The sequence below is a fragment of the Hippopotamus amphibius genome, chromosome 4, assembly GCF_030028045.1.
Source record: "Hippopotamus amphibius kiboko isolate mHipAmp2 chromosome 4, mHipAmp2.hap2, whole genome shotgun sequence".
NCBI classification, from domain to species: Eukaryota; Metazoa; Chordata; class Mammalia; order Artiodactyla; family Hippopotamidae; genus Hippopotamus; species Hippopotamus amphibius.
The window spans coordinates 44,309,641-44,336,795 of NC_080189.1; the positions used below are offsets into that span (position 1 = coordinate 44,309,641).

At 42.0% G+C, this 27,155-nt stretch overlaps 1 protein-coding gene across 1 annotated transcript in view; it reads right to left on the bottom strand.

The window, feature by feature from the left end:
- Positions 1–27,155, bottom strand: part of BMPER (BMP binding endothelial regulator) — a 238,314-nt gene that overhangs the window by 85,990 nt on the left and 125,169 nt on the right. Inside the window, exons 7-11 of the mRNA XM_057731872.1 lie at positions 20,857–20,956; positions 16,013–16,122; positions 12,501–12,641; positions 10,293–10,397; positions 6,550–6,595 (exon numbers count right to left, since the gene is read on the bottom strand). Of these exons, the coding sequence (XP_057587855.1) occupies positions 6,550–6,595; positions 10,293–10,397; positions 12,501–12,641; positions 16,013–16,122; positions 20,857–20,956 (502 nt within the window). The remainder of the gene's footprint in view (positions 1–6,549; positions 6,596–10,292; positions 10,398–12,500; positions 12,642–16,012; positions 16,123–20,856; positions 20,957–27,155) is intronic.

Genomic DNA, 27,155 nt, shown 5'->3' on the forward strand with positions numbered 1-27,155 from the left:
ACCATGGGCCTCAGTTTCCTCACCTAAGAAGTGGGAAGGTTGACCTCATAGTTAAGGTCCATTCATTTATACAGTTCCACGCTAAGTGGAATGATGAGCTTGACTGGCAGAGTGATTTTGCTCTTTCTTACTCCTGATGGAATTTATACACAGTTATTTCAAACTTAGAACTAAACGTATTTTATCATTGTAAGTAAGAAAGTTTGGGGAGATCTTCACTTACCGCTGGAAATACCTCAACCTTGAGCTGCCAGAAGGAAAAAAAATACCCAGAAAAATGAGTGGATGTGGAAAAACCATGCCAGTTTGATGTCAGTGAGCACAGAGCACACCAACTCTTCTGCACCTGAGCAGAAACGTGGAGATGTCGCCAGGCAGATGAAAGTGTGGGCACTTGATTCTACATCTCTCCCTGGGTGGCATGGAGGGAAATGGTATCAGATTGGAAATTTTTCTTAAAATCCTTCCCCAATCACTAATCCTCACCAGTTGTAAAGCCCTTCAGACCTTCTCTTCCCTTCCGAACTGCACCTGGTTGTCAAACCGAACAAAATGAGAAGTCAGTGGTAGAAATTCCAGCCCAGGCCCTGGGGCCAGACTTCCCTGTAGGAATTTGGGCTCCACCACCTACCTTGGGCATCATTCTTAACCTCTGAGCCTTAGTTCCCTCAGCTGTAAAATAGAGCAAATAACATTACCTGACCATAAAATGGCTGTGAGGATCAAATAAGATCAAATAAGGTAGCCCACACATAGCAGGTGCTAAATAAATATTAGCTGCTGCTGCTATTACAATTACTGATGTTATTGTTCTGTGATGATGATGGTGACTTACTAACACCCTGAAGAAACTGATAATAGGTGGTGGATAAAAGAGGATCCCTAATAACGTCAGGCTCCTCCAACTTTGCATCAGTTTACAGCCAGAACATTTAAGGTAACAGTATCCCTTAGAACAGAGCAAAATACAAAACAGAAAACGAATCGATTTCCTCACACCCTTCCAATGCCCCTCCTGCCTGTGTGGGGTTTCCCAGCCTCCACGTGTGGTACAGGTGGGTTTTATTTGCCACCCCGTCTGCTGGTTGGGGCTCAGAAGCGGTGAAAAACCCACCTCCAGATGCTGGAGCAGAAACTTCAGTGGCCACTTCGCTTAACACCTCCTCAGCAGGGCTAAAGTCAACACGACAAATTCTTATTCTACAAGCATCTTGAGCTCCAGTTTCAAATTTCCTCGGCTTCCTGACTTAAGGACAGACTTTTGGCGTTAAGGGACCTGGAGTTGCTTACAGTCTCAGAGGCCAGAAGCCTTGCTCAAATACAGAATTACTAATTTGCAGAACCTCTGTCAGTGGAGGTTTCTCATAAAATGGGCCCTAAGGTCACTGTTTCATTAAGCTGTTGCATTCCCCTCCTACAACTACGCTTTAAGTGGAGACTGCTGTAGGCATGCTCAGGGACTTCAAGCCAGGGCACTTCCACCGTGCCCATGGTGGGTGCACGCAGCAGGCAGGGGTGCTCGCGGACAGCAGGCACCCCAGTGCTGCACACGGCCGGAAATCTAACCCTTGGGGGTTTTAAAAAGTTACCTGGCACCTGTGAGCCTCCTCGCACCCTGAGTTGCCGAAATCTGATATTTCCTGTTACTTGTGGGACATGTAGTTAGGGTTATTTCAATTAAATGCACAACTGTGCTCAGTATACCCTACCCTCCTCTGTTATGTAATCGTGAACTTTCGTTTGGGGTTGGGATTCTGATGGTGAGGACTGAGGTAGCTACACGCACGGCTTAATGAATCTATGAGACCGGAGATTGGGCATCCATGTCTGGACTGCCTTTGGTTACCTCTGGTCTTGTAGATGGTTAAGAGATTAAATTCTTTATCAAAGTCAGTCTCTCTTTCCCTCCCTCTCTCTATCTCTCTCTTCACACACACACACACACACACACACACACACACACACATACCCCTCCTTCTCTTATCAGTGAAAACTTTGCCACTAAGTACTATTTCCATGTCTGAAAACAGACATTCTGCCAGCAAAGAATTAATCTGATTCAGGTCTCTGTTGGGTGGCTAGGTCAAGATTCCACCTACTGTCTGCCAAAACACAGTAAGATAACATTTCACACAAACCAAGTGCTATACACACAACAGACAGTGGCCTTCCTGGCACCCAACTCATGGTCCCATCAAGCTCAGTTAAGGGAAAGCAGGACTCGCTCTAGGCTATAGCTCATACTTTGGCAGGAAACAGCGTTTGCACCAAAGCTTTATAAAGTTTGTTTAGCTCACTTCAAATATTTTATTTTAAATAAATTATCCAAACCAAATTTAATTCTTTTCAGTTGGAAAGAGAGAATGTCCCATGTTATTAAAAGACAGTAATCCTTTTCATACGTCCTTTAGGTCTGATTTTAAGAGGACATTTTCTTGATAGAATCATCATTGGCCTTTCAGACCAGCCCTACAAAGACTGCTGCACTATGAGAAGTACAACAATGTCGTTCTTCAATTATTGCTCATTACTCACAAAATCATAAGTTACTGTTATTAGTGACTTGCAAAGAGAAGCCTATAAAAATGTCCTACACGTTCACCTCGAGCCTTCCCTTCACTATTCCTTTCAGAGGTCTGAGAGAGCCCCAAACACTATCAAGACAGATTAAACCAGTCAATAAAGCAAGAATTCTGTGGGATTTTAGAAACAGTTAACAATATCACTGTTGGAAATAATGCAACAGTCATTTAACTACTGCATATAACCTAAGTAAGTTTTATATCTCAAGCTATCTAATCAGTCCCTTTTATTTGTGTGTGTACACACACACACACACACACACACACACACACACACACGTGCATATATATATATGTATCTAAGTATTTATATATATGTATCTAAGTATTTATTCTTGTCTCCTTCCAAAAAAGAATTGGAAGTAGCTTACATACTAAATAATCCAAAACACATAAAGGTAGTAGACATACAAGATGAAGCCAGGGGAAAGTTTATTACTCAAAAGCCACATGCTGTTAGAGATGGGATACAGATTGATTTCTAGCTTCCTAGCAACTAAAGCAAAGATGGTGACTTGAATCAAATGAGATATAATTATGCCTTTATAATTTTTCCTAGGGCTAGGCAATGAAAATACAGAAACACATTCAATTAAATCCAGAGGCTTCAGACTTCTCTGGTGGCACAGAGGTTAAGCATCTGTATGCCAATGCAAGGGACACAGGTTTGAGCCCTGGCCCAGGAAGATCCCACTAAGCCCATGTGCTACAACTATAGAGCCTGAGCTCTAGAGCCTATGAGCCTCAACTATTGAGCCTGCATGCTGCAACTACTGAAGCCTGCACGCCTAGAGCCCATGCTCCTCAACAAGAGAAGCCACTGCAATGATAAGCCCACTCACTGCAGGGAAAAGTAGCCCCTGCCCACTGCAACTAGAGAAAGCCCACAGCAACGAAGACTCAACACAGCTAATAAATAAATAAATAAATAAATAAATAAATAAATAAATAAATAATTTTCTAAAACAAAAAAATATCCAGAGGCTTCTGCTCTGTCATTTTTTTTTTTTTTTTTTTGGCCACACCATGCAGCGTGTGGGATCTTAGCTCCCCAACCAGGGATCGACCCCATGCCCCCTGCAGTGGAAGCACAGAGTCGTAACCACAGGAAGTCCCCCTGCTCTGTCATTTTTTACATCAGCAAAGGTCAACCTCGCTTTAACCTCCTACTTTACCTAATCACTGTGTTAAGAGTCAAGTTAATGTTACTAGTACCATAGGTATTTATTTCAGGATTCACCTATGCTGTTATCCCTGTTTGGAGTAGCAGTGCTCCTCAACCAGGGGTGATGTTGCTCCCCAGGGGACATTTGGAGATGTCTGGAGATACTGTTGGGTTGCTACTGGCACCTAGTTTGTAGAGGTCAGAGATACTGCTAAATATCACACAATGCACAGGACAGCCCCCACCGCAAAGAATTATCTGGCCTAACGATCAATAATACTGAGGTTGAAAACTCTGCAGTAACTAATAGGGTATATATGTGCACGTGTGATCTTGTTTGAATGAGACAGAAATTGGTCATTTTTCTGGTTTTAGAAAACACTAGCCTTAGTTTGCACTTCAACCTTCGTTTGTCTGCTCTAGGAGCACATATACCAGAAGAACTTTCATAATTCACATGCGAGGAAAAAATGAGCTCTAAGGTTTGTTCTGGATCCTGGATATAATGACAAAGGGATTTCAAAATAGGAGGTCTTTTGGCCGCAGCTAAAGGACATCAGAATAAGGCTACCTGAATGTGCTATGAAAATCTGGGCATTGCTTAAAAAAACTGGAAGTCATCCCATCTCATAATTCAATCTGAACAAATAAGCCTCTCCAAATAGAATGTGTTTTACAGCATTGATGGAAGAACTGCTGGAGAGCAAGAGAGAGTAAACAGATGGAAAGAACACTAAAGGAAATTGAGACATTGCCATCGAATGATATCATCTCAATTTGGACTAAGAACCACATGCCTGGGCTCTTCCCACACTGACCTGCTAGACGCAGGTGCACAGAGCCAGTGATCTCCCTGGTGCCCCTGCAGCTGGGTGGCTTCTCCCCTGTCAACTTGCCTCTCTCAGTGACAGAGTCATGGGCTCATTCACATGTACAACATTTATATTTACAGTACAATGTACAACACAGGTACAATAAATATTTAATATGAGCAGTTACAAACTTGGTTTGGTTTTGTCATGCCCATCCTTCTTCTTTTCTTTCCTTTTTATTTTCTAATAAGCCACCAGTATTCTATATTTGGAAAGACTAGCCCAGAGTGGATAAACTCATAATGAAATGTAGCTTTCCTCTCAATGATATCAATAATCACCCTTCTTGATTCTTGTAACATAAAGTCAGGTAATTCAAGATTTAGGCTGTTTCTGTACAAGACTGGCCATATGTTTCTATTAAACCGATAAGCAGTGTTCCTGCCTGACAGCACTGAGATGGGCAGATGAAACCTATCTGTGCTCATGCAAGTTGAAAGGGTCAGCTAGAAAATCTGAGGAGTTCATTAGAAGTCTGTTTCTGCTTCAACTGGGAGATACTTTCTAGGGAAATGCAAACATCTTCATCGACATGGATACAGAGGAAAACTTCATCAATTTAGACTCGACTCTGTTCATCCAAAAAGGAATTAAGCTGGAAGCAGCCTGCGAACCATCCATAAACAAAATTTCCTCAGAGAGTCTCTGGGAAGATGATTAAATGTAATAGCTTATACACATGTTTTAAAATCAACTGGTGTGTTAATCATAGCTAATTGTTCTTCCTGCATCATTCCCAGGCTCTACTAAGTCACACTTGGTTGGCCTCCTTTGAGTTATTTTATGTACTTCCATATCTTTAAAGAAAAATTCTTTTACTAAATCTATAATTTAATTTTCATTAATTCAGACAGCACTTGCATCCAGTGTATAATATATGTGTCTAATATCTCTTGGTCTTAAAAAATAGTGAGATATATATATATGTATGCATGTATATATATAGCAATACATGTATATATGGTAATATACATAATGAACCTATGTATCCGTTGTCTAAAAAGAAAAGCCAGGATAACTCTTTGTAATATAAACTCTGATTTCAGACAAGTGAAATAAACAACCTGTTCCCATGTGAAAGCTGCTTTCAACTGTCATCAAAGCCCACTTCTCTAAGCCTGAATGGCTCATAAAATACCTTCTAATAGATTCCATGGCTTGGTTAATCCTGCTTATCATACTAATTTGACAGTGACATTATCAATACTCCGCCTTCAATGAAATACTTCAGAAGGCTATCTGGAAACCGTATGAATATGAGGGGACTAAAACAGCAGTTTACTAATAGATCTGGGCATGTCTATACGTGGCGATGACATTAAATCTGTTGCTATGCTGTCTGTGTGATGGGCAGTACAGTCCCAGATGGCTTTCGGAATAAGCCATGTTAGAGAGAACCTTCAAGAACTCAGTTAAAAATAACAGGATGGCCAGACCATTGCCAATCTAATGACCTCTTGTTTTCTCTTTACCAACAGCAACATGGGACGTGGCCAAGTGAAACGGCAAAGGGGTGGGGGTAGGGTGAGGGAGGACAAAGGGCAGCTGTTTGGCTTCATAATGATGAAGGAGAATCTCTCCTAGATTATACATAATGTTTGGTTTTACTGGATATCATTATCTTAGCTGCAATGACTGTAAATGCCATTAGCAGTTAAAAGGCACATAAAGTTATCTGCTTCTTCCTAAAACTTCATCAAACCATTTGTCTTCTAAATTTCTCATAGCAACAAATTCCGACAGAAACGTCTACATTTGTCTCAATTGCGCTTCTGTGCAAGGATTACCATTGAATTAAACTGTAGAAAGATAAGATGATTCCATCCTATACCTATAGAAATAAAATAGGCTGAAAACTTACCCCACTGTTTTTCTTATTGCACTATAAAATGCAAAATAAATATTAACAGCATATTTTCCATAAACTTACTTTCAGTGCAAATAGGACAGCATCCTTTCCTGTTGAGAATTTTACCCTAGTCAAGAGAAAAACAAATAAGAGTTCAGTGTTAAGAAATGGGGTCTGCTGAGGACAAAACTCTTTTTTAAATCTAATACCAGATAAACCAATGAAATCAGTCCAAGCTGTATTTGAACTCAATGCCCAGATGGTGATGATGGTGGTGAAAATAAAGTTTCAAGTATCAGGTTCTACGGTCAGGCAAAGTCATTCAGAAAGCTTTCCTGTTTTTATCCTCCAAGAAATATAATATCTAAAGGCCTCTCTGGTGTGATTTTTCTCACATGGAGGGAAGATGGAGACAGTCTGGATTCCACCTTTTCACTGATACCCAAATCTAGCCCTCTAGAGATCAAGTGCACACACATAGAAAAAGGAATTGGTTGTCATCCTATCAATCCATGCAAGGCTTTCGTTCCATCTTTGCTTATGGGAAGGGCCCAAAAATAAACAGTAACCCAAGCTTGGGCCTATTCATATGAACAAAATATCTGTGCTACAAATCAAATTCAGTCTCATTTCTTCTTCCAGAAAGTGGTGTGCTGTCCCTGTTAAGTCACTATTATGCAGTCAAAGCCAATGAGGCTGAGGGTTTTGAAATGTTGAGTAATTTTCCATTACCTTTCTGGAAATACAGTGTAATCTCTACTGCATTTCTTTCAATTTTTTCCTAATGCTTGACACTTAAATGAAGAGGCATGTTCTCAGGACCCTTATCAGAGGATGGCACTGTTTTATCTCTGACTCAATGGAATCACAGGGAAAAAGAATGTGGAAGAAGATTAACATTTAGGAAGCACATGCTATGAAACAAACATTCTACTAGGTATTTCCCTTAGGCTACCGAACATCAGATTAATCATAAGGATTTAATAAGTTACTATTTAGAACATACTAGGGTTTGATGAATATTATGTTATAATTCTTGTTATTGAGATGCACAAGGACTTTATGAGCTAAGCATTTTCCTTCTTACAGATGAAGAAATTGATGTCATGCAACACAAGGGTAGTAGAACCCAAAATCAAACCTAATTTTGTGTGACCCTATAGACCACCTTTCCACTCCAGATTTTTAAGATGAGAGAGGTCTCATCTTAATCTTTATGAGAACTCAACATTTACTGGGTATCTGCTACACAGTAGAAAGTATGTTACGTGTTCTTCTTACTTATCTCATTTATGCTTCACAACAACCCTCTAAATACAGATGCCCCTTTCCCCTCTTTATAGGAAACTAAGGAAATAGACCACAGAGAGGTGGTCCAAGACCTGTGCCAAGGCCAAACACTGGTTCACTACCTGTCAGTTGCATCAAGAATAGATTTAGTTACTTAAAAAAAAAAACATACTAACCAAAAAAAAAAAAAAAAAAAAGATGCCAGTAACTGTGCCCCCATGACATTTTTATCGCTAAGATAAAATGTTATCTGTTTATCGCTAAGAGCTCTGTTATCTGTTTCTATTTGGCACAGAGATCTCCTTTGGCTTCTCATGACTGAAAGCAGTAAAGGACAAAGCCAAAGGAGGTTGGCTCAGGCCGATGGAATCATGGCCCCAGGGGCGTGGCATGAGGTGCTCTATCCAAATGGAGCAGAGCTGTATTCACCAAGGCCCCAACAAAGGGTGACTATAGGATTCCCTACCTACATCTGCACCTCAACAGAAATAGCCAACTCCCTTCTTCAGGAAGTGAGTGTGGCTAGCCATATCACTAAATGAGGCAGAGAATAAATCAAGTACAAGCTATGAAGCCTGCGCTCCTGAGTTATGTGTACCTCGCTGTGAAACTCTGGACCCACTGTGACATCATTGGTAAGAAGGGTCTAGTAACAGTGCCCACCTCAGAGGGGTGATCTCAACATCAGACGAGGTTGGCCTGTGACTATAAAGTCTCAGTACATATTAACAACGATGAGATGACAGTGTCATAGCAACTCTGTGCCCAGTGGAACCCTCAGTCCTTCTCAAAAAAGGCACTCCTTTGCCCAGGAGGATTGTCAGGGAGGGAATCCAACCACGAAATCCTTTTTCAACAAGGCATGCATACTTCTCAAAAAAAAGATGTGTAGTAGCCAGGAAGCATACAGCAGGAATACAGTCTGCTTCTTCTTCAAAAAAAATTTTTTTTAATTTCCCCAGGCAATGCTGGGGAGAGGAAGCAAGTATTTAACAGGATTTTCAGGGTAGAATAAGTTATCTTCCAAAGTGCTTGTGCTGGCCTCTGAGGAGGGAAAGTTTGAACCAGTGGAATGGTTGGAAAAATGCCTAGAAACAGAAAGGTAGGCCCTGAGGCAGGAGCTGGGCACTGCCTGATGGGCTCTGACAGGAAGAGGAGGGGGTGGGGTGGGGACAGAGCTGCGCCTGGAGGGACGGATGCTCCTGGCCCAAATCTGGTCCACAAAGAAGAGACACTAACAAGATGTTGGTGACAGAAAGAGCGCTGACCTCCTCACGGCAGGAGGACAATGAAAACCATGATGCCCGCTGCAAGTGGCAGGACTGAAATGAAGCTGGAAACTCCACCACGGCCTGCGGAGGCTGGTTACTTGAGCCACCAGGTTGGCACAGCCTTCTGTTTTTGTCTTGTAGAATAAGGAAGCCCATTATTGCTAACATGTGCTGCAAGAGTTCATTAGCAGTGAGGGTTCCTGGAGGACAGGCAGAAATGATGTGATCCCATTTTTCCCAATGAATATTTATAAGCAGACCATGCTCAACTCTCCTTATTGTATCTCCTGGGTTGCTTTTTTTTTCTCTGTCCTTTTATGGGAGGTTTTCAGTTTAATGTCTGAGGAATTTTAAAGCAAGACTAATTAGGGTTTCTTTTTTTCTTTTTTTCCTCCCCCCTTTATTCAGTTGTGCAATAGCAACAGCTGTTGTTTTTTTGTGCCTCATTTGGCACTCAAGTAAAAACAGCAACTTTTTGTTTATAATAATAACAGATGTGAATAAAATTAAAAGCTGTCTCTAACAGAGAAAGGAAGACATGTCCTGAATATATGGATGTATTTTTTCATTCACTGGAAGGTATTGAATAGGCTTGACATTTTCCCAAAACGCATAAAACCCTGAAAGGTTTCAAGTTGCTGAGGTGAATTCAATGAAGCTCATGCTTTGGAAGATAATGGTTGCTTTATGCAGGGCGCTGGAACTGTGGGTTTCTGAAAAGAGATATTTCCATAAGGACGCCATTTCCATTTGGGGCTACAGCAGAGGCCAGGGTTAGAGAGGGAAAACTTCAGTAAAGGGGCTGGAGGGTACTGCTGGGCAGGTGAAACCCCTTGGGAAATTCATTAATAAACAACCACATATTCCTTTGAATGGCTAATGGGAAGAAAACTGATTTGAGAAGAGAGAGAAAGAAAGGAGGAAAATGCAAAGGACGGTTATGATGTTCAACAGAAAACCCAGCAAAAAAACAAAACAAAACAAGGAAACAGAGCAAACAGGAGTTGGAGACATAAAAACAAAGAACTGGAAGAGGTCCATAAGAAATAGAGCAAGGTAAGAGCTATTGTCCCACTCGGCTAGAATCTGGGTGGGAACCGCAAAAGTAAAGGAGCAAGCTTTGCAAGGGACGCGTGACTATTTGGGAACTTGGGAGTTTTGCAGGCTCTGCATTTTGTGTTCAGAAGATGGTAGGTGACCATGAAACACACAGGATGGTTCTCAAGATGCTCAGGTAAAGAGAAAGTCAACCTGCAGACATACCTGAGGGCAGCTGCTGATGGGAATGCACTGCTTCTTGCGACAGTCTGTCTTGCCTTTCACACAAGCACAGATGGTGCAGTTGACAGAGGACCACATCTCTCCATCCTACAGGAGAGAGCACAGTATTCTGCTATCAGCTGGAGGCTGATGGGAGCTAATCCAACAGGCTGGGATTTGTTTGTCAAGGAAAGCATTTCTTACCCTGAGTGATGGATGCCATCATTAGACTAAGTTACTCTGAGGTGTTTATCTACACCTAACCGATTTGATAGAAAGATTAGATTTGGGGGGGGGGGGGTGTACATTTCCCCTCCAGGATATACAAAGAATTCTTGTACATCTAACCAAGTCATATTTACATCTTGCTCCTCCTGCATTGTTTACTTAGCTTCATCCTGGGAGACAAACAGGAGTTTTCATACATGATTCAACAACAAGGGTCTAACTTTTCCATTTGATAGGACTAAAATGTTTGAGCCATCCCAGATGCCAGCAGTTAATTGAGATGTCCGGAGGTGGTTAGTTTATTCCCAGATGTGACATGGCTCTGGCTCACACGGGGCACGAACGTGCAAAGAACAGAGGCTAATTCATATGACTGCCAGTGCCAGGCAGACACCCGACCAGCAGGCCATCTGAAAATGTGGAGCCCAGACAGAAAACATCAAGAGCTATTCGTCCCATGTTTCTGCTTGTCTGATGCTCTCCTCCCAAAAAGCTGGGTAGCACTTTGGGACACAATTTCTAGCCCAGAAAGGATTGTTCGAGGAATTTCTTTGACTCATTGGATTTATAATCTGCGATTGCCAAATGCCCAGCCACAAAAACCCTGTACCTCTGGAGAATATGCCAGAATGTGCACCCTTGCTTGTAAGGAAAGAGATTACAGGCAACAGAGTTAGGCCTGAAAACAAAGCAAGGATTCCTCTCTGGGTTTATGGATCGAAAAAGCAAATTTTATTAAAAACAGAAAAATTAGCCCAGATCTTTGATGTCGACTCTTTCTCTTTCTCTTCCTTCTCATTATTTGGAAGTATTTTAAGGACTACTGACTCTCTAGTGCCTTTTATTTCTCTGACTAAATCTGTCTCAAAGGGCATCTGACTATTGCAAATTCTCTGAGTGCATATTTCTAGGACTCCGTAAACTACTTCAGGCCTCATCTGCTTACATGAAGGAACCTTTCTGCGAGGCAAGCACTTTGCACACAAAACTGTCATCAGAGTGGGCCTACTGTGTCTGGATGCTCTGGAGACAGAGGGTGGCTTTGTGTAAAGAGGACACGTGAGTGGCTCTGGAAGCATGGTATAACCACTACACGCGCACACACACGATGCCCTTCCCTTAGACATAACATATCAGGGCTTCTTACAGATGCCATAAGAATCAACACTCTCCCTCCAACTCTGTAACAGGAAGTCTAACTAAGTGCAACAGAGGCATCTCCGTAACTGACTTGATTCTGAGGGTCTCAATTCTTATGGGGATCCTGAGATGACACCTTCAGATACAGAGAGACTCCCTCCATCCCTGGGGAAAATAGACTAGATAGGCAGCACTTTGAACAAAGCCCACAATCTTCATCCAGATGTTTAAATGGTCGCTGCACAACTTCCCACCTGGGCCATCAGGCCAATGTAAAACACACCTGAGATGAGCAAGGACAGCCCTTCTAGTTTGGCTGGGGCAGAGCTCTCTCACCTTTGCTCACCTGCTCTGCTGGCCACATACCCTGTGAACATCCTCACCCAAACATCTTCCAAATGAGAAAATTTCTCTTTGAAAAAGTAACTTAGTGGAAAAGTTCTAAAAGAATCAGGATCTTGGCAAGGAGCAGCAAGCATCTCTGACTGTTGCCGATGCCCCCGTGCATCCGGGCACCCATCAAGGTACCATCAGGGGGCATCCTCAGCTCAACCCCAACCACTGGCCCCCGCATTTGGCAAAGGCAATGTTTTACAGGTTTAAAGGATTTTATAAAGCAAAAGTATAGCCAAAGAAAAACACATTTTCAAACAGTTGCTTCTCTGCCCCATGTGTCCTTGATTCTAAATATATACGTATATATAATATTGTAATATAAATAAGTACATTTATTCACACAGCCATGTATATACAATATGGAATACTGCAATCTGCATTTTGTCAGCAGTTTTTTTACAATTTAGTATCGTACAGCAGTTCCCATGAGCTGGGCTCGTGACATACCCGGAAAATCTTGTTTCCAAACTTGCACACTTTGATGTCTTCCGGGGGGACTCGGAGGAGACACTCCTCACAACAGGCCTCCTCGCCTTTGTCGCAGCCACTGGGATGAGAGCACTTCTTCTTACACACTACGGTAGAGGCCTGGGGGCCCAAAGGCAAACTGGAAATTAAAAATGACCTCCACCTCTACCAAACAGCCTACCTGGCCTTCCTTTAACAATCCACAACTAACTGCTTTAAAACATACGCTGAAGATACCATATTTTAATTTGTTGTAATAAATCTTTCATTCACTTCAAAATGTTATTTGCTGACTAAGTATCTGGACCAGAAGAAGAAGGAGCTATGAGCAGTGTGACACATGCTCCCCACCTTCCAAGGGTTTATCATTTAATGCTCAAGAGACTGGTGATTCTGCTCCAGCCAGTCAGTGTGTGGCAAGAAGGCCCAGCTCGCTGTGGGCCAATCAGCTTCCAACTTTCTTCCTGCCCTTTTCCTCTTTTGCAACCTTCATTAACAGTGCTCCCTCGGGTCTCCTCCATGGTTTTATGACACTGCTAGGAGTTCAGCGTAGAGGTAGCATATCTTTGATCAAAGAGTAAAAATTTAGAGTTCATGCTCCACGTCAAGATGGAATTCCTTAGTGTGTTCTGTGTTCACAAAGGAACCAAACGAGCAATTCCAAAGCTGGGCCTGGGTTCTAGGGCTCTTCCATCAACGATGTGACCTTAAATGTGGCCACTTAAACTCTGAGGGTGACAAGTTTATATCTGTAAAGTAAAGGGACATGGCTTGATCTCTAAAGAAGTAGCATTCCATGAACAAAATAGCCAAGTAAATTGTGCCTACTTATTCATTCAACAACACGTGGAAGAAAAGTTCAGAGCAGCTTGAGAAAAGTAAATTTCTCCAGTTCCCCAGCCAACAAGCTGCGATTTCTGGAGCGGACTGTCAAGTGGAATGACTGTAAGAGCAAAACATTTATGTAACTTAGCAGAAGAAAGGATGGCGGAGAAGAAGTGTCCCAGGGTAGTTCAGCAATGATCTCAAAGTGTCAAGTTAATGTGAGCCAACAGCCGGGAAATGAGAGACTAAACCCCTCTCCAAGACATGGACCCTAGTAGCAACCTTCAAGAAAGGACTCACTTCTGAGCATTGCATACAAATAGGTTGTGTAAGTCGACAGATGTAACTTCTTTAGCTTCTACATTAATTCTATGATGTCAAGAGGCACTTCTGGTACCATCTACTATACTCCCACTAACTCACCCACCAAGATTAATATGACAATGAGATGATCCTTCAAAAAAAGGCATTTGTTATTCTTTATTTATAAGGTTCTAACCGCATCATATAGAGAATAGGATGCAGAGTTGAACAAGGTAGAATGCCAGTTCATTTATTGTGTGTTATCTTGTGCAAATCCATCTATTTCCTTGAGCCACAGATTCCTCATCTTCAAAATGGAGATGATCATACCTACTTCTCAGGTTTATTGTGCAGTTTAAATGAAATATAGAAAGTACTTGGCACAGTGCCTGGCACATAGAAATTATTTAAGTTAACTCATAAATTGGAAAAAGATCCTTTGTCAAACTGCATGTCTTGATTTCAAGTTTGAAAAACAAGGGCACTCACTAGCTCTCAAATAATACATACTTCATGATAGATTTCCCAACTTTCATTAAATATACACCCATACCCGCAGCCCCACACACACATACACACAGTACCCATGAGATCATTGCCTGGCACTGGGTTAACCAATGAGAATACAGAGATAGATGGATGTGCTTCTGTCTTCAAGGAACTTATCCCACAAATAGGAGAGATAACCAGCTGAACAAAGACTACAATATAATGTGGTAAACAGAACTAGTAAAGGTGTAGAGATAGCAGAGAAGATGGAACAATTACCTACCTAGGTGGGTCAGGAAAGCCTCACTAGAGGAGGTGACACCTGAGATAGGCTATTGTGGATGAAGAGGAGTTTGCTAATCAAATTTAAAGAAGATGAGGACACTGCAGGCAGAAGAACCATCAAATTTGAAGGCATGGAGACGTGAAACCATACTGTGTTCAGAGAACTATTTCCTGTACCTGCCATGGTATTGCATCAGGATGCTGGAGAGGGAAGCTCTAAACAGATAAAAAACAATACTGATCATCCCAAATGATTGCAGCCTGATTCTTCAAGCATCCAGTTTCCCAAAAATGACCATGAACTCATACTCTGATAAAAACATCTTGAAGGAACGGTATTAATTACACTTCTTTTGAGTACTGGGACATATTGCCTAATCATCTCTTAAAGAATCTCTTAAAGAATGAGACCCAAAACATTGCAAGCATAACTAATTTCCATTCTTGGGATGTCTGGCTTTCCCACAATCAAGAGAATTGGGAATGTGATGTGTTTCATCAAAGGCTCAGTATCCCCAAGAGGAAGCTATAACCTGTGAAATTCATGGAGAGAAAGAAAAGTCCTGAGGATGGAGGCCAAGGCAAACAGAAGGAGTGGCTATATGTTTAGCACAGGATAATACAAACCATGGAAGACAGGAGGGAGCCTCAGGAAGGTATTCCTGGGCTTCAGAATTACTCACTGTTCAGTGCCAGGGAACAGACAGTTCAGACCTTACTCGGCCACCTCCCTGAAGGAGTGTATGCTACTTAACAAGGCATGCCTCAAGTAATCTGGAACTTCTGAACTCTAATCCCAGCTACTGACTCATAGCTGACATTGAGAAAAGCTCCTCTTTCCCTCTCTAGCCCTCTGGCTATTAAAAACAAAACAACAACTATCACCACCAAAATGTATTATTCTAAACTCGTGTCACACAGATGTTTGGGTTAACTCACTAACAAATGATCCTAAAGTCTTCTGTATAAATGATTCTCTTCTCGGTTTCAGAAATAAATCACCGCATAAACATAGTCTAGGAGTGTGTGATGTGTGTTCCTTTAAATTGCTGGAGCTGTGGAATTCCTTCTTCACCAGTCGCTAGACTTGTGATTGCCTTTTGAGAAGAGTCAGCAAGGACTCAAGTAAGAAATGGTACGATGAACAACACACAAATACTCTCTTCCCAAACTACCAGGTTTATCTTGGTGATAAACTATGAACCCATCCCTTTCTTTTCTCTTGAATGTGACTAAACCCATTTTTATTGCCAGGTGTGTCAGAGAATTCATATTGAATAACTAGAGCCAGAGAACATTGCCACGTGCTTCTGTCTGATTTTTAGAAAGTCCTTCAGGAAGGACAGCCCCTCAGCGTTTAATTCTCATCACCAGGTGCTAACTTACTGGTCCTGGGAAAATGACAGTGAGTCGTAATATGGTTCCTATGTTTGAACTTCCTTGCGACCTTGAAGTATGATTTTACTCGTAAAGTGGCATAATTAATGCCTCCTTCTGTAAATAACACATTATCACGTTTGGCTATAATGCTAACACTAGAAATCAAAATGCTGTCTGTGTTGGATCACAGCCCCTCAGAACCACCTTACCCTGCAGGTACATGCAGTGCAGTTATCATAGAGAAAAGAGGATCCATTGTCATAAACATCACTGCGAAAGAGGCAGCTTCCAAATGGGAGGTCAAACACTTTCCTCTGACCTGGAGGGAAGCAACGGCATAGAGTTAGCAAGACAGAAGCCAGGGATGTCCCACTTTGTCATCAGCAATTACATCACAGGACTGGTAAAGATTCTCACCAGACCAGCTGTTCTGGTGCACAAAAACAGAGCCTTGGGTCAGATGTTCCCAGGGGATCCCAGGAGTCATGACTTTAGAAGAGTTTTTGCTAAATGGACTTTGATTCCACACTGAATCCTTTAAGTTCAACAAATCTTTATTATGAGTTCATCACAGTGAAGATGGATGACTAAGACATCTTGTCCTGATGGAGCTCAGTCTACTAGGGAAATAAACCCACAAAAGATGATTTCAATACAACAAGATGGTCAGTTCTGGAGAGAAGTCAATCTGGGAACTGCGAGGACAGGGAGGACAAAGAAGACTTCCTGGAGGATGTAATGCCTGAGCTGTACCTTAAAGAATAAGTAAAAGTATCCAGAAGGTGGGTATTGGCAGGGAAAATGTAGGAGAAGTCAAGATATCTCAAGAAGGACTAGGATGAACAAAAAAACTAATGAGATAGCATCTCAGATGAAGAAATGATAAGTCCATTGGCATAAAGGGTGATGCTAGCTCAAAGAGCACATAGAGGCAGGATCCAACTCCACACGCCAGGGTCCAACCTTCCACTGGCATCACACTGCTTGTAGAATTACCTTGGTTTTCCCTGATGTAAGGATTTGATTGCTGACCCAAAGGGTCAAAAAAGCAACCCCAAATAAAGAGTACAATCCAATTTCCTCCTTTCTTTCAGTATTTGAGTTTCTACTCCCTGGAGCACATAAAAACATCCCTGAAATGTTATTTCAATTAAGGACTAAGTTGAGAAGTCAGAGATTAATCATCACTCATCAGATTTATACCCACACTCTTCCTGTAAAAAGATTAAAAGCAATCTCTATTTATTAGGAGGCCCAATGAAATGCTGAAATACCTATAAACACATACTAAATGCTATTCTCGGAAATAGAATTGTTGGAATTACTGTTAGTAGATGTCAAGAAAAATACTATCTTCCCATTAAGGGTCAACCTCAAGGCTGGGATACAGTATAGATGCAGAATTAAATCATCAGTTTGGTTCTCCCTACAAGAAGCAAACTTGCCTCAAAAGATGGCTGTGGGTTATAATTTGGGTCCCACATGTGGACTCCCTGGTGACCTTGAGCTTGATTTCTCCACGCCTCACTTAGTTCACTCATCGTAAAATGGTATCAATAATGCCTCCTCCCAATAACACATTACCATCTCCAACTGCAATGCTGATGCTAAAGTATACAATCAAAAACTCTTTCACGGTTAGACAAAGTTTAACATAATGATTGTATTTGCACCTAGCAAGTAGCAATATCCCAATGAAACAGGCATTCTTGTATACCCAGGTCCTGAGTCTCTTGAAGTTTGTAATAACTTACAGACTAAATTAGAGGATTACCTGCAAAATACAAAATTCATCATTTCTCTACATTTTCCTCTAGGGAACTCCCAAGGGTTCTGAGACCTTGAAGCATCAGAAAGCTGTGTGCAGGCCACCCACCCCATCAAATCACCTCTGTCACATCACACCTTGAAGTTAGGACATTCTAGAATATGAAACATCCCTAAGCAGAATTTTTTTTTATTTACTACAAAAATGATGGTAACATTATCTTTCACTACTTTAAGCACTGTCATCTATATTATTCCAACAGAGACAGATTTCTGTCCTTTAAGAATTAAAAATAGCTCTGCTTCAATTATTTTTTTTTCAAATTGTGATATCCTGGTTTGCCTTTTCCCTATCTTTTATAGATGGTTGGACTGGTGGATTGATACATCAGTAGACTGCTGAACAAAGAGACTCTTCAACGAGTTTCTCCGCCTGAAGAAATGTGACCAATGGCTTGAATTATCCCTCTGGAAGATCTAAATTTTACCTAAAAATATTGGTGTAAAGCTCTCAGCGTGGAGCCTGGTACTCATTAAACATCCCCAATAGGTGGCAGATGGTAAGTGTTATCATGATCAGAGGTGGTATAATTCAAATATGATCCTGGACTGTTTCACCCTAAGAGGTACATTGGGGGACTTCCCTGGTGATCCAGTGGTTAAGGCTCCATGCTTCCACTGTGGGGGGCACAGGTTTGATCCCTGGTTGGGGAACTAAGATCCCACATGCCTCAAAGCACAGCCAAAAAATAAAAATAAGAGGTGCACTGGGTACTCTGTGCACACAAACCTCTGATGAGGCTATCACTGAAAACGAGAAAAGAGAGGGAAAGAGTGTTGTCATACAAAAGGAAGAGGTATGTTGCGTGAATGAATCTTGCTCAAGGGAGAACTGAACAGCAAATCAGTGTCCAACAAGCCAAAAGTCTAATTAGTCTAAGATTTTAGCATCTAGTAAAGCACCCCCGTGTTTCCTTTTTTTTTTCCTTTCTGTCTTCTGTTGTGTGGATATGTTTCTTCTTATTTTCAAAGAACATACAATCTTACCTTAATCCCAAAGTCATCAGGGCTCAAAATAAGATAAAACATTCAAAAGAACGGTTCAGAGACTCCGTGCACAGCCTAATTTAAGCCATTTCTACATTATTCTGCTGGGGCTTAGCCCAACTATAAAAGGGTTCATTTGGGAGGATTATGATTTTCGTGTTTCCTAAGACTTGCTGTTCCTTTTGCAGTCTGCCTTATGACCACAAAAGGACAAAACAATCTGCATTCAATACAACAGCCATTGTTCATCTGAGAAACCTCTGACCTGACTCAGCGTATCCACGATACCAGCTTCAAAGCATTAATCAAGCCTACTTATCTTCAAGGCCCGGCCCCGAACGACACCTCCTCTGTGATGACTTTCCCCCTTAGACGGGACGCTGCTTCCACCGTGACCCTCAGCATGAGGATTTCAACGACAGTGGATTGGCCAATTCTATCCCAGGGGCACAAGCACACGCTGGCAACCCTCGGAGCACACGCAACAGTGGAAATGCCTTTAGTCAGCTGTGTCTAAACAATTCTCCTTCGTCCTTATAATACCTTCGTATTTACTTTAAAAATAGGTGTGTGTGTGCGCGCGCACACGTATGTACACACAGCAGGAAGGCAAACATTGTTAGATGAAAAGTTAGCGGCAGATTCCCTCAAAGAGGAGAAAGTTGCCTTAGTTTAACAAGATATCTGTATTTGCCAATTTGGTTGTAGAAAGACAGACTTCAGGGTATGGCTATGATAAGCTGGGGATGAGAAAAACAAATCAACATATGTTTTGGAACCGGGGAAAGCAAGCTATGAAAGAAAAGAGAGGATTCAAGGAAAGAGTGGGGACAGAAAGGGTAGGAGGCTGGAGCCCAAACAAAAGAGACAAACAGTGAAATTCTCCTAAAGGCAAAATAGCTAGGATCTTTTAAGAACAAAGGGAGCTTAATATTTCATTTTGTCTTCACCCTCATTGACTGTAAACCTTCAAGTGAAATGTGCTACACAAGCTTTGACTCAATAGCACCATAGAATGCGAAAAGGGGTATTCCTGAAAGGATGAAATGATGTTGTAGAAGAAAAAGGGGGGATGAAGAAGAGGAAAAGGAAAGGAACAAACAGAGAGAAAGCAGCAGAAGCAGAAACACAAAGCCAGTGGTGACTAGAGAAAATATAAGTGGCCCCCCCACCTCACACCCCCATCAAAGATCCCTGGAGATTCTGGTGGGGATGCTGGATATTGTATTATATTCATGTGATGGGTCAAGCCACTTTTATTCGAATCTTGAAGAGTCTGACCTCAACAAACTCAAGGACCTAAGGATCACATGGAAGAAGCTGACATATGGATAACCAACAAAAGCCAAAGAATCTCATGCTCTAGAGACCCTCCATCGTGGGTTGTCTCCTTTCAGCTGGTAACATGTGTGCTGCTCTCATGTCACCAGGGAAGCTGAGCGGCAGCAGGTTATAAAGCATGGGCCCAGGAATCACAGAGAGTCATGTTTAGCTGTCAGCTCCCCAGCTCACTAGCTGTGCTACCTTCTAGGAATCTACTTCCTTCTCAGTACAATAAAACTAATAATGGCACCTATATTACACATCAGAATTCTGTACTTAATTAGCACCTGTATGCCACAGCCTCTTGAGAAAATTAAATGAGAAAAAGCATATATGGTGTTTTCACATGGTGCCTACTACATAGTAATTGTTCAATAAGAAATAGCTAATCCTCCTTTTTTACTGACTTTTATTCATGATTCCCTTCCAAACCTCTCATTTTTGGCATGTTATCCTCCTGCTTGTTTTTGCCTCTAAAAGTAACACTATATTCCTCCATGTGTTGACTTCACATGCCTTTAAAATCCATTTCTACTAAGTGTCAGCTGCCTGGTTAAAGAGAGTTTCCCAATACTGTTCTCCCCACAAAAATGTAATCCTACGAATCATCGTGTGTCCACTTAAACATGGTTTCTTCAATACCGTTCTCCCCACAAGGGGCTCTTACCCCAGGTTGTCTGGTGCACTGGGTTTACAGATACGTGGGAAGACATGAGAAAAGAAAGCTCTGTGGAGGCCCAGCAGAGAGACAAACCCTGTACACACCTCACATTCAGGAAATCAGAAGAAGGCATTGTCTCTAAGAAGCCACGAAACAGTACAACGTGAGAACCTCAAGATAACAAAGTGGATGACGACTCAGCAGAAATTCCGAGAAAAAATCACATTGTTCTTCAACCTGAAAATGGTCACTCACCCAAACATTTGGGGCAGCACTGTCCTGGGGGAATGTGGCTAAGGTGCTGAGGACAGGAGAGAATGGGACAGACTTCTCTCACGCACTGTGTCCTGCCTCCCTGAAGAAAAGAGAAAGAGAAAAAAAGCACATTTAGCAAAGTACATGCATATATATATAGTGTCTAACCAAGATATCTGGAACAAACCTAGGCCCTTCCTGGTGTTGGGTTGCTGGGCTGCTCAGATCTGTGCAATTGTCCCCAGGTATCCTTTGATCTTCCCTGTAGGCCCCATGAATTGTACCAGCGAGAAGACCATCCCTGAAGAGATGGTTACGGCATCATCTCTCCCCACTCACCACCTCCTTTCTGTATCTTTTTCCCTCTTAAGACCAGCCAATCATCTCGGTTTGCCTGAGGTTTGAGGCTTTCAGTACTAAAACCAGGGAAGTCTTGGGAAAACCTAAACAAGTTGGCCTCTCTTTCCAAGCCCAATGCATTGAAGCAACTTTTGGGGCTTTACTGAGACGTGTCCTCCTCTCTCAGACCCCCATCATTCTAGTCCTGCCGACAGCTTCCTCTACGAAGACTTCCCTTTCAGCCACACCTTAAAGGTGTTGCTACAGCAGCTCAGCGAGGCTCGGATTTGGGGAAGTTAGCCAATCTGCTAAAGACGGATACACTTAAAGCCAAAGTTTGGAAGAACCATTTCACTCAAGTTGCCCAGCTAACCAAATCTGTTTCTATTAAGAAAGTAGAAGGTCTGTGATGATTGATATCAGAAGAACTGGCAGAGCCTCAGCAGCCCTGAAAGACATTCTAGAGCCTTCAAATCTTTCCCTGCCCCTTGTCCTTGACCTTTTCTGTCCTCCAGCATCTATCACCTCTGACACCCATTCCTTCCTTCTCTTCCTCAGCATCCTCCCTTCTCTGCCCACCAGTGTCTCTCGCCTGTCCAGTATGTGAAGATGAGCATACCGACTCCCCCTTCCCTATCCCTCAGCAGGGATGCCTGTTTTTCCAGCCTCAGCAACTTGTAACTGAATCTTCAGAGAGCTGGAGCCGGGGGAAAAAAAAAAGTGCTTTCCAGTCAATTTACATCCAACAACTTTGCAAAGCTCATGTGAAAACTATCCCGTGCATATGAATTGCTATCAAATTTGCAAATAATTAAGGTTTTTTTCTTTAGAAAAAAATCAGTCAATTTGGTAGATAGATCACTAGGCAAATGGAATTTCAATGAATTGGCTTCTCTAGCATTTGAGCTAGAAACCAAACTAGTAGACCCTCAAAAGTACCGCTGTCTCCAGCCTGGAATTTTTATCTTGAGAGGCCTCAGGAAATGAGGAACTCACGCCTCAAAGAGTCCTGGGCCTCTCAAGGGGAAGATTCCCTCATGGCTTTTCCTCACACCTCCTCCAGCACTTTCTGTATTAACACCAGACTTTAGCCGTCTGAGTCACATTCAGTCCCATCCTAGCATACGACTGTCACCTATTGTCTCTGCTTTCCCTTCCCATTCTTGCTGTTTTCATCATGATAGTTTATTTTCTGGTAGGGATGGGTGAAAAGGGTAGGGCACGTTATGTCTTTTTAAATATTTATTATTTTTAAGTTACTTTAATGTTGGATTCTTCCCCAAACCAATAGAAAACACACGAAAATACCACAAAAAGCTCTTCTGTTGTTTTTACATTATTTCCAGATCAGCAAGAATCACTAAAACTCTCCTAGGAACCCCTGGCTGTTCTGGGCTAGGTTCCTCACTCAACTCTTCATAACCCTGGATGGAGTCTGGCCTTTCACCAGATGTCAGAGGCACATAACCTGAGTCTAGGTCACACTCTGAGGTCTGCCCCAGCTTATACATAAACCACAAAAGTCAAATCTAGAGGGAGGACAGAATGCTGTCCTTAACTTTCAATTTCAACAAAGTTCATCTGCCAGCAACTTCCTAAAATCTCAAAGCCTCGGGCCACACGAGGTTGCCTGGGTGTTGGCTTCTCTTAGGTGCACAGAGAACGTATTCTTTTCATCGATATTCTCTGTTCTTGTTGGGTCAGCATGTATTTTTCAAGCATATTTTAAAATTAAAATTTAAGAAAAATATTGCATAATTGCATAGCCGTTAACTTGTCCAACACACTGGAAAGCTGGCCAAAGACTGTGTGTACTCCAGTAATTTTCCTTACAATAAGGTCAAAGAGCGAATTTTGCATACATAATACAACTGCAGTTTGTGTTTCCCAAGAGCCTGTTAAAGTAACTTGAACTCCGATCTGGGTTTGCTGGTTTGGTCAGGTTTTATTTTGTTTGGGTTGCAGTATTGTAGCATAGCCCAAGTCCCGAGGCTGCATTCCAATTAATACCTCCAAAGAAAGTCCCAGGCCCTTTCGGCTCACAACCTGCTTCTATGATTTCAACTCAGCAGGGACTCTAGTTAAACTATAAGCTGGGGCTTTGCTGTAAACTCAGAAAGTTAAAATAGCAGAAACAAACATTTCTGGTTCTAAAAATGTACTAATTCCTACTATAACTGCACTAACTCAGGCTCTATCAGATTATCACCATCACTTTCTAATTGGCTTCCCTGCCTCAACTCTCTTGCACTAATCTATCCTGGGAGGTTCAAAATCTCCAGGACTCCTTTCCAGCAACCATCCAGTGTTTCACTATGTGATCAAAGATTTATTCAAGGGCTACCATATGTTGGGGATACAGCAGTGAATATACCATACAAAAGTCACTCTTTACAGAGCATGCCCCCATGCTAAGGTGGAGGATGACTTTCCACTGCATTCCAGAGAAAGTTCAACCCACTTAAGCTAAAAGTCAGTGTTGTAGTGACTATGTGCCTACGAGAATCTTTTTTCTCCTGACACAGAGCCAGTCTACATTTCTCAGACTCCCTTGCAGCTAGGGGTGGCCAATGGAAGGTGGTGGAAATAATACAACACACTTCCAGGCCTGACTCATAAAAATCTCTCACATTCAAGGCACCATGCTCTCACTTTCTCTCCCTACTGGATGGATGCCCAGCTGAAAGGCAGGAATAGCAAGATCTTTGCAACAAAGTGAAAGAGCCTGCTTCCCTGAGTCACCATATGTAAGTCTGCCACTAAACACCTGCAATGAACTGTTAAATGAGCAAGAAATCAATTTTATTGTGTTAAAACACTCAGATGTACTAGTTATTTATTATCCCAGTTAGGCTACTTTGTCAACTTACCCCATAATCTTCTCTTCATCTCCTTTTCTCCCAACACCAACTTAGAGAGAGGGTTCCTGTGTATCTTGTTTCTTTCCTGTTCCCAAGTACATCTTATGCCTTCTATCTTCTTTTTACATGCCTCTTTCCCACTCTTCCCCCACCAATGACCCCCATGGAAATCCAGCTTCACTCAAGATCTATTTCACACCTCTTCTCATCTGTGAAGTCTTCTAGATGCCTTCATTTCCCAGTGACCTCCTCCATCTTCCCATACCTTTTCTTTTCTCATCTGCACTCCTATATTTTTGACACATACATAAACGTTCAACCCTGAGAGACAACACTGGTTTTGCCTCTAAACTAGACTATGGTATGGGCAGGAACCAGTCCTTTGAGCCTAATATCCTTCAAGAGAGTAATGGGCTCAAGGAAACATCTCAGTAAAAATTCGTTGAATAAAAAGAAGAGCCCACCATACAGAATGAGCTCCAGGGTCTGGATGAACTTTTCAGAGCACTTCAACTACAGGATCCTGATGAGATGGCAGAGTTCAGGGCTGTCTGCATCCCCTTATCTTTGTATCTCCTTGGGTTCTGCATATTTTGGTTACCAACTAAATGTCTGTTGGTGCTGATACTTCAAAAGGCAACACAACTTCAATCTGTAAAGCTGGTAGGATTCCTAGTATCCCATGTATTTCGTCAAATGTTTGAAAATTTCTAAATGGTTAAAATGCATAGGGACTAATGACTGTATTCCCATCTGGTCAAGAAAAACTAAGCTAGGAACTTCCATAGTACTGGTGAGTTACAATTTTTACCATCTGCCATTCCTTGAAAACACAAGTTTGCTCTTTAGAGGTGGTCCTTTTTTCTAACAACATATGCAAGTGCTTCTCCAAAAGTAGCTATTTTTAAAAGAAAGACATGAAACATGTCCCAGGTCTATTTTCTTATTTTTGTTTTAGCTGATTTAGTCAAGAACACAATTGCTTTGTGTCAAAGTTTACCCTAGAGCAGCAGTTCTGTTGCATAATAAAAAAAAAATCTATCTTCTTGAATATAGTGATGAGTGCAAGATGATAAAACCACAGCCATGTGCATGTAGGATGCTTCTCCACCCCTGAGGACTGCTGAGAATTGGGGGCTGGAAACCGTTCTGTAGCATGTGACATGGCACTCATCCCTTGACTGGGAAACAGAGCGTGGCCCCCTAACGGGAGGCGGGAACCACAGAAGTGCATTTCTAACCAGTTACAGTTAATCAGCTACAGTAACCACATTCTGGAGCAGGTTTTCTATTTTTTTCCAGTGTTCAATTGTTTGAAGAAAATGGACTTCTCCTTTGATTCTAGATAAATGTGGGGAAAAGGGGAGACAAAAACTGGAAGGCTTCGTGTAGAGGAGAAATACATCTTGGGTGCAAAGAGTTCATGCATGACCCATAATTCTTACGCTATAATAACCCGTGGTATAAAGCTGATTTGTGAGCAGAGCACCAACTCTGAATTACAAATTGGGTCAAAAATCTTTCCCCAAAGAAATGGATGTCCTTATCCATGCCTCTCTTCAACCTGGAAGTTTATTTTGGTAAAGTTACGGAGCATGACAATTATTTCAGGGAGAAAGGACTTGGTATTTGGCTTCCCCTGTTCTTGGCCAGTGCAGAACAGGAGATCCAAGCAGAAGAGAGGCAGCAGGAGAGCTGTGAGGCTCAGGCAGCAGAAGCAGAAGGGGACAAAGGCAGAGATGTCACCTGCAAATTACAGTGGTTAATAAGCCCACTATAATGGGAGAGAGAGAGAAAGAAAGGTATATATACATACACACACACTACATTGGCATGTATGTATATACCACGTAGCATAAAAATTTGTGTGTGTGTTTGTAAGACTTATCCACTAGACTATGGCTTTTCAACTTTGGCATTTATTGATGTTTTGAGTCAGATAGGTCTCTGTTTCAGGAGGCCATCATGTGTACTGCAGGGTATTTAGCAGCATCCCTGGCCTCTATCCGCTAGATACCAGTATCACCCTTCATCCCCTGGTTGTTATAAACAGGAATGTCTCCAGACACTGCCAAATGTCCCTGGGGGACAAAATCAATTCCTGTTGAGAACCACTGCACTAGACCAATGTTTTCTCAAGCCACAGTCCAGGAATCTGCATTTTTAATAACTTTCCCAGCTAAGTTGGATGCTGCTGTCCAAGGCACTGCATTTCGCAAATGCCTAACAGGAGCTTCCAGCAAGTGGGAATTAAGGCTTATTTATCTCATGAGTTTCTCCAGCAGTTAGTGCAAACCATAGCTTATAACATGTGATTGAGACGTGTTATGAATGATGGAGAACATGTTTCAGGTGGAGGAATTCTCTCTGAGAGAAGAATCGGGCCTCATTTCACCGCTCTGGTGGCTAGAGGCCACTTTTATTCAGGCTTGTGGAGGAAGAGGGCAGAAGGGCAGGGATGGGTGGCTGCGGTTGATGGGTTGAACTGTGCTTCTCTGAGGCATCTGTGCTGAGTCCAACTCAGGCTTTATCATCACCATCTGTGTGGATCCTAGACACTTTCTACCCCAAGAATCTGAACATTATGCTATGCATGGGGTTTTGTTTCCAAGTCATAAAATAAAATTCAACTTAGAGAGTCAAGGATATGTCAGCAAAGTTGGCCATGATACTTATTCTGTCCCATGAAATCTTGAGAAAACAATGACCCCTGAGAAGTGCCCACTGGGCTGATAAAAACAGAAACCTTTTTCTTTCTTCACTACCTATTCAGAACATCAAGACCTGCTTTAAGAACCAAGCCTGAACCAAACTCCCTTTATTTTTCCCATCGATTAATGTTTCTAAGTCCAATCGTATTGTTGTTCATATTATTGCTTTGGTTTCCTATTGCTGCTGTAACAAATTACCACACAGATTTAGTGACTTAAAACAACACACATTTATTATCTTACAGTTCTGGAGATCAGAAGTCTGAAATCGATTTCCCTGGGCTAAAATCAAAGCGTCAGCAGGGCTGCATTCCATCTAAATACTCTAGGGAAGACTCTGTTTCCTTGTCTCTTCCAGCTCCTAGGCGCTGCCTGCCTTCCTTGGCTC